Consider the following 13,768-nt stretch of genomic DNA (forward strand, 5'->3'; position numbering starts at 1 on the left):
AAGCTTTTAAATAGTTATATAAAAAGTAAAAGAAAGACCAGCTACCTCTAGTCAGTCATGGGTGGCATAACTGTGCAGAAGACTACAAAAATTAATATTCAGATCACACATTAAAAGTGAAAGCCTGAAGGATTACTATTTTGAGGTCTGTTGTTTCAACCACAATACATTTCATTTTCAGTAGAATTATAAGCAGCAATCAATAGAATTTTGCCTACTACAGCAATAAGGAGTAAACTGTTGGATATTAAAAATATGATAAAAATCACACTTTAATGTGACTTGCTCTGAAAAGACAGTTGACTAGCTATATTTTATCATATTGTAAAAACTGCATGTTCAGTTTAAATGTAACAAACTAATCCAAACGAATAAGAAATTGCATTTACAGGATCAACACCTGTGGCTTGGTTGTCAACATATATCAGTGTCACTTATAAACCAAAAACTTACCTTGCTTAGTCAGCTTCTGAATGTATTTTGCTTTTCTATCTGAAGAGTCCAAGGACATTTCAGGCAATCTTTTCTACTACTGCTGGATATGGTCTTTACAAGTGATAGACAGATAAATGTACTTTAATTGTGCTGCAGGAACCTCCAGAAAAATAAATAAGGCAAGGTTTGGCAAGCAGGAAAAGAGATGAAAATGGACAAGAGGCGTAATGAAAGGCAGAAGGGAAGTATTATTTTGAAGAAAATGTTCATTCCTAACTATGCTTCACTTATTAACTCAGTGTGTTTATTTCAGAAAGATATTTTAAGCTACACAAACTACCACACCATTCCCTTCATTCCTCTTAAGCCGTATTATACAACTAGAGAGTGAGCTTCAGAAGCAGACAAGCTCAATGTAACAATAAAAAAATGAACTGCCTGTCCAATACAGGAAATACACTCATGTTTCATATTCCTTCCTTAGATACTTCGCAATCAATGGTTCTGTTTCCTTTGCTGTCATCTCCCTCCTTTTAACAAGAACAATTCTTCTTCTTTCCTGTTATTCCCAGCACACAAAAATGGCATTTATTCTTCTGTCTCAGCTGTTTGAAATGGAAGAACGGAGGCCAGAAAAAGGATTGCCAGAAGAGTTCTTGAAATCTTCAAACGTTTGGTCATGGAGCTGACCAAAGCTCTCAGGGAAGTTCTCCCATTATAAATGTTACAGATATACGTTGACAACCAGATGACAAAAGCGATTATTCTAATGCCAAGAATGACAAAAGTTAAAACTCACTTCAAGCAGGACTTAGGTTCTAATCATATCTATTTACCAGTACTCTGTGATCCAGACAAGAGATCTCACTAGTACTGAACATTTAAAACTTCTGCAGCTCTATCCTGCTTTAACCTGAGAAATACCTAATTCTGCCTGTGGTTACACAGCTTAAGCCACACATTCAACATGCCACAGACGAAAACTCTAAAAAACAGATCACAAAGAACATGTTATCTTGACAGATGTGTAGAACTAATAGTGAGCTAAATTCCACCACCAGGATGATAACATGATAAAAACACATTATTTTCCAGGAATAACATAAATTGAAGATAAATCAGAAACGTTCTAACAATGGCATCCTAGAAAACCAAGGTTCTTTTGATCCTTACCACTTCTCTTTTCAAAAGCAGAGCTGATAAATAGCAGCGGTGTGTGCACTTCACCTTCTGAAGAACCACCGTGACTGCCTGTTTCAGACATCCCGTGATCCCCACAAACAACCAGCAAACTGGGCAGAGAAGCCTCTCCTTCCTGCAAGCCACAGTAATAAAGTTTAATACACGAACAATACATGTTTGTTGCTCTGAAAGCAATGTTTCCTATTTCGTTACGTTGGCCCATGCCCTCAAGAGGTGGATGTTAACAGGATGGCAGCAGAGGTTGAACCTTCCCACCAATACCCCGTTACATGTTGTTGCCATGTGACAGATGGCAGCAGAGGGACACTGACACAATGGCATCCAACGTGGAAGCGTAGATGAAGCAAAGGTGAGTCACTGAATTCCAGCCTGTGGAAAAAGGTAATCCACTGACATTCACCGACGCTTGCTGAACTTCATGGAGACCCAAGAGTGGATGTGAGCACACTAAGGCAGTGGGAGGTGCATTTCAGCAGTGGCAACTGCAGCAGTGGGTCACCTCTGCTAGTGCAGATTGTTACAAGCGTGGTATGCACGCTTTTGCTCATCCCTGGTGGAACTATGCAGCTACTGACAATGACTATGTGGAAAAAGTTTTCTGTAGAGGAGAATTTGCTCTATGAAACAGTGTTATTGTGGTGTTTGTACCCATTTTATTTTCCATGGGAATGAATAGGAGACATTACACTTCTGCCGGATCTGTTTGTGTGTGTGTGCATATGTGTATATATCTATCTATATATGCTCCATCACCTCTAACACCTTCAAGCATGAATATTTACTGAAATGAATTCAGATTTCAAAACTGGCTGTCAACAGCCAGAGCAGATCACCAGGAAACATCTAAGCATTAAGCAGCAAATATTTATTTATTTTTAAGTTAAGGCAGAAGTATGTATCATTATAACACTACCATGAAAAAGACTCTGAAATAATGAATATAACCGATTTACAAAGTCAGAAGAGTCTGACTTTTTGAAGAAAATCAGCAGTACAGGAACGGTAACACAGAAAGAAGTCTGTTCCCGCCAGCTGAACTCCGTCTTCAGCTTCAGTGAGACTTTAATTAGAAAAATATTAACACTAAAAATATCAGTAAGTGTAATAATAACTCTATTTTATAAATCTTACTGTAAGCAATGTGCTAAAAAAGATTTGAGCAGGGTCAAAGGAAATTAGTTAATTAGTAAAATGAACAAAATTAATTCTACACTTCAATTTTTTCAATTTTAAGTTATAACATTTAAAGTTTTAAATGATAAAGAGAAATCTTAGATGGTAAAATTCAAATTTTTTCTCTAATCTTTCAAGTGTTTTTGGGTTAGAAATTTGTCATGACTGATATCAAATTATGTCTATTTTTGAAAGCAGAGAAACAGAAGCATAAGCAAGGCCTGTCCAGCACTTCTGAGCTGTCAAATAAAAGACAACAAATGTCGTCATTTCATAACAAAACAGTTTTTTGTCATTTCCAGTACCTGTTACATTCAGAAGAAAATTGCTTTCCTTATTTCCTTATTCTAAAACTGCAAGAAAGATCTGCAGATTGTCAGCAAAATCATTGCATAAAAAGTGCACCAAGATACATGTGATTATAACCTTCACAAACAGCATTATAACTTTTCCTTTAATTTTACGCTACCCATTTGTACAGATACACTACTGAAGTTTTATGAGGAGCTATCTGAACTGCAGCTGTCTAAAAAAATTAAGCTTAAGGCCACTTGGAACTAGGATTGTACATTTCAACATCCAGACTATTTAGATAAGTTTCTACCTCCAACTTTAAAAACAGACTCAGATTTGCTAATTTGATGTTCTATGTTGAGAAAAAACGTCTACAAACTCCACTTGTATTTGATACTTTTCAATATCTGAAAATTAGGAATACCTTCCTAATTATAAAAACAAGACACATAGCTACATAAACCCATTACTGCTCTGCTAAATTAAATTACTACAAAGGACATCAACTACCGTTTTCATTCATGAGCAATAAGAATTTTTGCTCATATTCCACTTCTCTTCCTGCAGATCGAGCAGAAATTATTTCCCACAACTATTCAGTAGTTGCAGTTAATAGATGTTACTTATGTCAGATAGTAAATCCTTTAAAATGCTATCGACAATGCAATCATTGTTAACTGGAGAACAGGCAGGAAAGGAAAAAGAATAGAAAAACACCCACCTCCATCTAAGAATAAACTACTACTCATGAACAGGCAATGGCATTGAATACTATTAATGCAATACAATTCTATAAAAGCCAGATTTTCATCCAAAAACAAGATATATTACCTTTGACAGAAGAGAAATATGAATCTTCTTCAAGACATTGTCCATTTCACGAAGTTTTGGTCCCACTAGTGGGCTGTTTGGCCCAGTCATATGTCCAATATGGTCCAATCCGAGGTAATGTAATATTAAGAGATCCCAGTCTTCTCTCTTCAACACTCTATCCAAATGTCTAGTAACATTATCATCAACCTCAGAAACAAAAGGAAAACAAATAATAATTTCCCTTTTGTAAAAAGCATAGAATATTTCCCTTCTGCATAAAGCATAAAAAGATTATTTTGTACTGCTCATGAAAGTTCTCTAAAAGATAACGAGGATTAGTCATTCACAAAGTTAAAAGAAAAAAAAAATCAGATTGATCACTTCATTGCTAGGTAAAGACTACCTTAAAAAAAAAAAAAAAAAAGATTCTTCACCCCATTTCAATCCCTCTTGTTTGTCAAAGACCAGATTACATAAAGCAGAGAATACAGAACTGACAAGCTTTCACAGACACTTCTGAAAACTCTTTCAAAACATTTTTAATCACTTTCACCTTTCACACCTCTGATTTATCGCTTCTGAGAAGCAGGTACAGGGAACAGCCTTTCTTTGGAGCTAGGAAATACAGAAGAGAAAAACAGTGCTGACAAAAAAAAAAAAAACTGTCTGCATAGCAATAATTAAATATTTAAAAAAATTCTGTTTGGTGTCTATCCCAAGTTCTCCTGTCTAAGTTAAAAATTCATTTTAGTTGCATGCAATTCCCCTGAGCATTAAAAACACTTAAACATTGCATCTGCAACATCAGATCTAGCAACACATTTGCTTCATTTCACTCTGCAAGCTTTGAATCTTCCACAAGGCTTATTAAGACAACCAATTAGAAGTATTTTTCATTCACAATAGGCCTATCTAACTTCCTTAAACATGAAAAAGTATATATGGCAGTAGCATTGTGTTAGTGGCACGAGATTTCACAAATCAGTTTCAAAACATGAGTTAGAACTGCTAGCCCATTTACTCTTTGAGTATTCTCAGAAAAAGAATTTTCACAATTTGTTTTGTTTACTGTTTATGTTCCATCTTTTCCAAAACATTGCAACACTGCTCACCTTAAACCTAAAAAAGCAATACTGTAGAAAATATGCCTCCAGGAGAAGAAGACAATCTATTAGCAGGCCTTTTAAAGATGGCCTGTTCTACAAATGCACTAGGAAACCAGAACCATGGATAGTGACATTTTTAAACACGGTAGGTAACGCATCACCCATTACTGTATGACCCAAACACTTCCAATGCCCTGTGCATGAAGAATTGAAGTCTTTAGTTCAAGACTGTCAATACTGAAAAGACACAATTCAATTTCTATTTATTTGCCAGGTTAGTGTTTCAAAACAAGGATAGTCTCATTCTTCCATTTTCCGAAGTTGTCACTACGTGTTTGTACACACATTATTTAACTTGAGATTATAAAAAGCCTCTCACCTCTGTAAAATCTGACACAAAAAAGGACGTTGTTCCATCATATTCCACAAAATGCTTTGGAAACAATTTTACCCAAGTATCATCACCATAAAAGATTATTCTTTTCCCAGCTGCTTTTGCCTGCCATATTAGATTGTCACTCATTAGAGCTGGAGAGTTGAGGTTCACAACAACATCAATGAAACCAGGAATGCTACCCGTCATCAAAGCCTACATAAAACAAGAGATGTATTAACAGAAACTGAAAAGTTTACAGTACCCAAAATAAAATATTAGTGTTAGAGAAAATAATGAAGCAGAGAGGAAAGAGATTACTGTATGTAGTCATTGAAACTATAGGGCAAAAGAACATATGAGCTACCATGCCACATCATACCAACTGTCACAATATGATGCCAAGAATTGGCAAATGGCATCAGGAATACTACCTGCTTAGCAGGAAATTAAAAATTACATTTTCTAATCAGTGGGAAACAAAACCACTCTGTATCCCAGTTGAAATTTCCTTCATTTAATGGCTCAATAAATTACCAGTAAGACTGTGTAGATGGCTTAAGTAAATTAAACTAACACAAAACTAACAATGGTAGAATGCTCATAACAGAAATAAGAAACTTCTGGAAAAAAATGAAGTCCACCTATGAAAAGCTACCAGACTGTGTTCTCCTCCGTCTCTTTCTGGCCTTGCTATTCAGATCCATTACTAACAGGATGACTAAATATTTACAGACAAAACTCAAATTTTAATTATGTTGAGGTTGGAACAACATAAATTTACATACAACTAGACTTCCCATCAGAAGTTCCCATCAGAACAGAGTGAGAAACACCAACAAAAACGCTCTTGCAAAGAAGACAATAGGAAAATTTGCTAGCCATGTGGCCGCCTTCCCAAGATTACAAATGAAAAGACTGCGCCCACCATCTAAGCTGGCACCAGGGCCATAACTGTCCTCAACTGATTCTCACAGAGCTTTCTACCGCTGAGCTATAAAGTAAAGGAACAAAACAAGGCAAAGTGCCGTAAGTGAAAGCTACCACCACTCACTTATCCTCTCTACTTTCTTTGCAGCCCGAAATTTTCTGCAGGAAGCACATTTGGGTCAAGGCAAATAACAATCATATCACATGCATTACTGCAACAAAGTAAGCTCCAGCTACAGATTAACAGTAATATCACAAAACCTCTTTACACCAATTCTTAGCAAATGAAACAAACCAATCTTTCCAGTTTTCTTCAATGAGGCAACCCTAAAGGGAAACTTACCTTAATTCGAGGCATAGTCACAGTGGGTGGCTTTGCTTCAGCAATGAAACTGTAGGATGTCCCTTTTTCAATAACTTGTGTAGTGTAAGGCATGAACTGTTTACCTTTGGATCCAAAGACAAAATCATCTCTCAAAGCATCTATCAGGACAATGACAACTTTTTTGAAAAGTGGTGGTGGAATTTTGGTCCAGTTGGAAACTATTCCTAAAGCACAACAACAAGAAGAATGTATTTTAAGTCATCAAAAATTTTAACATTTGCTAGACATAAGGACAGCTGCACCACAGAAATGTGTGCCTCAAAGTTGTTTTATTAACTTTACATTCCAAAGCAAGAAGTTGCAAAGAATGGCAAATATTAGACCTAATCTGAGGAAGTTGAGTTTTCAGGTCATCCACCACAAGAATGACACAAATTCAGTAGTTAGGAAGAAAAACACAGAAGAATGAATGCAATGCACTATGAAAAATGGTAAGAATTGAGGAAAAAACTCCATAACAAAAAGTTCAAAGGGATAGAAAGGAACAGTTTCTAATTTCTCTGGTTAAGTTAACTAGACTGAACTATATATATCCAATTTACAGTTACTGTAGGAAAAAAAAAAATACTGCACTGACCTGTGCTAATATCCAGGCCTGCATAACAGAACATAATTCAAGCAGTGCCTCTCAATCAAATCTCACCATCAGAGAGCAGGAGTAACAAAGAAATAAACAGAACTTCATTGACATTGGAAGTGAAAAGATTTGTACACACTCACATCCTTCTGAGTTGAAGTTTGCATGCTAGGATAGTTAGGTAACAGCAGCTGTTGGGCCAAAATCCAATTCCAGAATACCCTGAAAAAACTAGTTTGTGCTCAGAGAGCACAGCACAGCCATGCCTCCAGCAATGGCCCATGACACGCCTTCAAGCCCACCTCTTTTCTTCTTTTGCATTCAGCTTAGTCATACAGCAACATTTCCTTTTTACAGCAGAAGGCTTGGGCCAAACCTCTACAGGCCTCATGTGTCTACCAAGAGACAAAAGAGGAGTACAGAGATAAAAGCAGAGTGGATCCCATTCACAGATGACTTCCTAGACAACACAGCGGTTGATCAGTAATATGCATTACATAAAGTTACAGCTTCCGTGTTCTTTTAGAGTAAAATGCGTTTCTGATTAAGTGGTTGATAAGCTGGGAAGACCACAGATAGTTCTGTGTCTAAGAATTTAAAAATAAGCTCAGAAACTGTATTTTAGGTGCATGCCTAAGCATCACTACATTGACATTCAGGAACTCACTAGCGGTACTGATTTTTCCAGGTAAAGAAATTAAAGACGGGCACAGCAGAGGAGAGAGGGAAACTTCAACAACAAAAAAGTAAATCCCAGTCACTTTGACAAAAAATAAAACGTCGTTTCTGAATGACTTGAATTACTAAATTGGCAGGCTTGCTCTGGCATTCATGCATTTCACATAGGTAAAAACAAGAAGGCAGAACTGGATGCACTGTGCCTTTAAGTTTCTCTCATAACTGACTTTCCCCCACTTATCTAGGGAAGGAAAACTTGCTGAATACCATGTGCACCTCTTAGGATGTGGCATGCTTATTTATGTCTGCTACAGTTCTTTATAAAAGTTACTTTACGTGAAAGGGAATGTTTGTAAGCAGTGAACAAAACAGAAGGTTCTACCACAAACTTTTTAAAAAGAGATTAAGACTGGAGGCAGTCAGATTTCAAGGAATAAGGAGCTAGCAAAGACCAGAGTCAGGCTTCTGAACTTCATGCAAACAAACCTCAGACTGGTTAAGGAATTACCAGATGGGATCTGCTGGGAAACTCTCCTTAGGGACATAGGAATGGAACAGAGCTGGTAGTTCTTTGAGGACACCTTTCCAACAGCACAAGAGCTATCCATGTCTCAGCAGAGAAAATAAGGCAGAGGAAGCAGGAAATTGGCATGGCTGAGCAAGGACTGCTGGTCAAATTGAAGATAAAAAATGATATGTACAGACAGTGGAAGCTGGAATGGGTGGCCTGAGAAGAAAAGATCAGGGCCATCCAGACATGCAGAGATGAGATCAGGAAAGCCGAAGTGCAAGTGGAAATAAACTTGGGGAAGGATGTGAAAAATAACAAAAGGATTCTATAGGTATATTGGTCAGAAGAGACAGACCTCCCCTCTCCAATAAATGAGAAGGGAGAAATTTCAACAAGACATGGAAAAGGCTGAGGTACTCAACTAGCTCTTAACCTCAGTCTTCACTGGCAGACAGGCTTCCCATTACTCTCACATGCCTGAGCCTCTAAGAAGAGACTGAGGGAGCAAAATCCCTCCCACTGTAAGAAAAGAGCAAGTCTGTGACAACCTGATGAGATTGAATGCGAACAAGTCTATGGGGCCTGATGACATGCATCTCAGAGTACTAAAAGAAGTGCACAGTGAAGTTGCCAAGTCACTCATCACCCTAATAGAAAAGCCATGACTGTCAGGTGAAGCCCTCAGTGACTAGAAAAAGAGAAACATCACTCCCATTTTTAAGAAAAGGAGAAAGGAAGATCTGGGGAAATACAGGCTGGCAAGCCTCACCTCTGTGCCTGGGAAGATCATGGAGCAGGTCCTCTTGGGAGAGATGTTAAGGCACACGTGAGACCAGGAGGTTATGAGACACCCAACACCACTTCAACAAGGGCAGATCATACCTGACCAATCTAGTGGCCTTCTACAATGGAATGACAGCAACTGACATAATTTACTCGGACCTGTGTAAGGCCTCTTACATACTCCCCCATCACATTGTTAACTCTGTATTGTAAAGCTATGGATTTGAAGGGACAGTATCAGTGGATAAAGAATTGGATGGCTGCAGTCAGATGGTTGTGGTAAATAGCTCTATGTCCACGTGTAGGTTGATCACAGGAGGTGTTGTCTTCCAGGGGTCTGTCACTCTTCAACATCTTTCACTAATGACATTGATGGAGTTGCTGGAGCAGGAACAGGTGAGGCCATGAGGCTGATGCTAAGGCATCTGTCTTTTAAAGAAAGGTTGAGGCAGTTGAGATTGTTTAGCATGGAGAAGAGAAGGTTGTGTAGAGACCTCAGTGTGGCCTTCTGGTACTTAAAGAGAGCTTATAAGCAAGAGCGGGATGGACTTTTTATATGGTCTGATGGGGATAGGATATGGGGGAGTGGCTTTAAACAAAAAGAGGGGAGATCTGGGTTACACATTAGGAGGAAATTCTTTACTCAGAGAGCAGTGAAGCACTGGCACAGCTGCCTAGAGGAGCTGTGAGTGCTCAAAACCGGCAGGCATTCAAGGCCAGGTTGAGCAGGGCCTTGGGCAGCTTGGTCTGGTGGGGGGCAGCCCTGCCTATGGCAGGGGGATCAGAATTAAAGGATCTTTAAGATCCTTTTCAATCTACACCATTCTTTGATTCTATGATTGTCTAACACAGGTTAGGAAAGCAATGCAATGGCTTTAAGTGCTTATTAGTGAGACCAAGAGATCACTCTGCACTCAAGCTCTAACACAAGAACTCCAGAGAGGAAATAACCATTCCCATCACTGTATTTTTTTTTAGGATTACAAACACATCTAAATTTAACCTAAGAGTTTGTAGAGATGTCTGCACACATTTATACTCTCCCCAGGTCAAACCAGACTTTTCAAAGCCCAATTGTCTGGTCCCTCTTCCCTCCCCAGCATCTACAGCTAACGTTCACATGGGAATACAAAGTTTCACTCATACTTAAACCCGATATTGAGATCTCTATAGCACAACCTATCAGACATCCCTGACACTTTAGGTAATCTCCAGCTAAATACTTAACTGCAGTTTAGCAGCCTCAGCTTAAGCCTGTAAGATTAGAGCTTTACAGCGCTCCTGCTCCACTAATGTTGTGATGCCGCACTCTGAATTAGGCAAACGTCTCTTCCACCCACTGCCTCTACAAAGTCAGTGAGCCTGTCCCAAGGCTCTGCCTTTGTATAACTCAGAAATAGCAATGACAGGAGGCAAAAAGCAGTGGGTCTCAATAGGGCCGCCACAACCTTGCTCCAGCAGACAGATGTCCTACCAAGCAGCAGACACATGCCCTACCAGTCACCTCGCCTGGCCGAAACACAGCTCAGTGCAGCCGTTCCCTGGAGGTCAGGGGTTCACCATCACCATCCACAGTCGATGATTAAGGCTCCTCGCAAGCAGAAACTGCAGACAGCGACCAACCCTACACCTACAGAACTACCTCTGTTCTAAGCTACTTCGGAAGCAGGCTCTGAAACACGACAGCGCCTCGGAACGGCACTGCAAAGCACAGAAGCCCTCGCACACCGGAGAGCACCGTGAAACCGCGGACCAACCCAGCCTCCTACCTGGGCCGGGCGGGGCCGGCTCGGCGGGAGGCTCTGCGCGTGCCTCCCCGCGCGGCAGGGACCGGACGGGCAGCGGGAAGAAGCCGCGGAGGAACAGCGCGACCCCCAGCGCCTCGGCCAACAGGCAGCCGGCGGCCAAGGCCCCCGAGCGCAGCCGCAACCGCATCCTCCCCGCTCTCCGGCCTGCGCCCCCTCCGCTCCCGGCGTCCTCCGCCCCGCCCCCCCTTCGGCCAATCAGCAACTACCGCACCTGCCCGCCCGGCCCTCCTATTGGCCAGCAGCCAGCGGCTCTCCAGCCCCCAGCCGGAAGTGGAGCCCCGCACGGGAGAGGGCGGAATGTCCCAGCAGCCTCCGCGCCGCGGGCCCGGGAGGCGGTGCGGTGTTCTGGCTGTGACGGGGCTGGTCTGAAAGCAGTGGTTTAGAGCATTGCGGGGAGATTTTGCACTAAGCTGCACCAAAAGGCATCAGGCAGAGCAGGAAGGGAACTTTGAAGTCAGTTTGAATGTGTTGGGCGAGTGGAATTTTCTTTTGTCTTCTTAATACCATCGTGTAGGATTGTGTAGATGAAGGAAGATGAATGAGAAGGAAAAAAGGCTCTAAAAGTTAATTTTCTGGAAGTGGAAGTGAAGCTGTTGTGCAGAGATGAACTGATGGTATGCTCACTGTGCTCCTTGATTCAGAGGGGCAGCCACAGAGGTCAATACTTAAAGAGATATTACTGCTTCTCTGCCTGTCGAGTTTCTGTGTACTGCACGTTTTTGCTAGAAAGATATTGGAAATCTAGAGAGGATCTGCAAGGCTTTCAGCAAGTAGGAAGGGGCAAAACGAAACATGGGTTTTACTCCAGGCTAGTGTGTGTATGCTTCAAGTATGCATCAAGTGTCTATAGATCTCACTTCCAAAGTCATATTATTTGCATGTCTAAAAAAGGTGTATTTTTTACTTTCAGTGAATATTTCCTGCTGTCTTCTAAATCTTGAACCCAAGTGGGACTGTTCAAGCAGAAAATTAGAAAGGTTAATTCTCTAGCAAATAAAAGGCACACCAATGTAGGCTGTGTTTATAACACAGAGCAGCAGCTAAGAAATGTCATTATTTTTATTTCCTTAGCAATAATTCAGCTTTTTCCATTTTAAGAGGAAAGCAGGAATTCCACAAACACTGAATATTTCCATGGTTCATACCTTCTGATTCTTACATGAGATTAGCCATTTCTGTGTTCATTCAAAGGACTTTCTCCACAGATAAGGATGCACTAACTGGCATATGTTACACTCACCAGCACCAACCTCTAAGCATGTTGAAATCTCACCGCTTTTTTCCCTAGAACCTTTTGGTCTTCTTTTACAGCAACGTCTTTTTAAGTTCAACGGTTTATGGGCTGGTCCAGCCCAGTTCCGTGACCAGCAGGGCGGAGGGATCTGCGGATCCGCGCCTCTGGGAAAGGGGAAGCAGGGGACCCCAAAATACTTGAAAACAACAGCACTGATCTGAGGTGGAACAAATGATTTTACTAAATATAGTATTAGTAAAATACAATGGGAGAGAGAGAGAGAGAGAGTCTGTTTGAATTGTATAGACCTCACCACAATGCTGGGGTGAGAAGCGCAGTCCAGTTGGTGACTGAAGTACAGACGGCGAAGCGCAGATGGCGAAGCGCAGACAGCAAAGAGCAGGCGAAGAAGAAGGATCAGGTGACCTTGCTTGGAGTTATATCCCCTTGCTGACCGCAAAGTCTCCTGGGGAAATGTAGTTCTTCTCCGACGGACGAACATTCAGCAGATATCAAACCCCACCCCCAGTGCATTACATGATGTTATGGTGTGGAATACTGATGACCAAAAATCATAAAACCATGACAGTTATTGTGTTCCACTGCAGTCACAAAATATCTAGAAAGAAATCTGAGTGCAGCACAGGACTTTAGGTGTGGCTGAGTAATTGTCTGTGAGTTATGAGTCTATTGTAGTTTGATGTACTCACATTCACTGCTGTGCATTTCAAGTTTGTTCATTACAAACCTTTGGGCATCACCTCTTCTGTCATGCATAACTGGTTTATATCCTGTATCAGTTGCTCATCTTGTGCAACCACAGATAAAATGCTTGGGTGCTCCCCAACTTGTAAGCACAGGAACAGCATTGTGTTCTTCAATTTTCCTGAAGTGTCCTGACTAATTGAAATAGACAATGGAAGTATGTCTATTTCCTTATTTCTTTTGCTGCTAATTCTTTCCCTTCCTATGTATCACCTTTTGCATAAGGAAAATCAATAAAGCCCAATTATTTATTTTATTCTAGTTTCAAAACACAGCCACAGTTTACACAGTTTCTTCTTTCCCCTTGTCTAATGTAGCATTATTCTGAATTATTCCCATGCAGTACTAATCTCAGATCTCTTCACCTGCTGCTGTGTTAACGACTTCCGGAGATCTGCAGTTTATCAGCTCTTTGAACTGCCCCAGGAGTACTCCCACTCTGGCCTTAATTTAACTGGATCCCACATGTGTATGTATGTATCTGTGCTTATAAGTGTATTTGTGTAAAACCTGTATCTTTTTACCAAACTTGACAAGGTCAGATGTGTCAGCTACTCATGCCAGTGGTTTAAACAAACACTCCTTTTTTTTTTCCTAAACAGAGTGATCATTCTTAATCTTGTCCCTAATGTATTCAATACTGCATTGGGAGCAAACAGGAGGACCAGAAACGAGGTCAGTGTAAATAAAATCCACCTTT

The 13,768-nt window shown here is 40.4% G+C and overlaps 1 protein-coding gene across 4 annotated transcripts in view; it reads right to left on the reverse strand.

The window, feature by feature from the left end:
* PIGG (phosphatidylinositol glycan anchor biosynthesis class G) overlaps positions 1-11,297 on the reverse strand; it is an 81,040-nt gene extending 69,743 nt beyond the window's left edge. For 2 of the 4 annotated variants that reach the window (XM_042866156.1, XM_042866157.1), the window contains exons 1-4: positions 6,671-6,853; positions 5,404-5,613; positions 3,937-4,125; positions 1,609-1,750 (exon numbers count right to left, since the gene is read on the reverse strand). In XM_042866156.1, the coding sequence (XP_042722090.1) occupies positions 1,609-1,750; positions 3,937-4,125; positions 5,404-5,613; positions 6,671-6,763 (634 nt within the window). In that variant the 5' untranslated portion in view covers positions 6,764-6,853. Of the gene's footprint in view, positions 1-1,608; positions 1,751-3,936; positions 4,126-5,403; positions 5,614-6,670; positions 6,877-11,030; positions 11,131-11,280 lie in introns of those variants that run through there. The other 2 variants (XM_042866158.1, XM_042866155.1) reach the window with 2 other exon arrangements.
* Between the last annotated feature and the right edge of the window lie 2,471 nt (positions 11,298-13,768).

The sequence above is a fragment of the Lagopus leucura genome, unplaced genomic scaffold (genome assembly GCF_019238085.1).
Source record: "Lagopus leucura isolate 7727_CA_CO unplaced genomic scaffold, USGS_WTPT01 Super-Scaffold_810, whole genome shotgun sequence".
Classification (NCBI taxonomy): domain Eukaryota; kingdom Metazoa; phylum Chordata; class Aves; order Galliformes; family Phasianidae; genus Lagopus; species Lagopus leucura.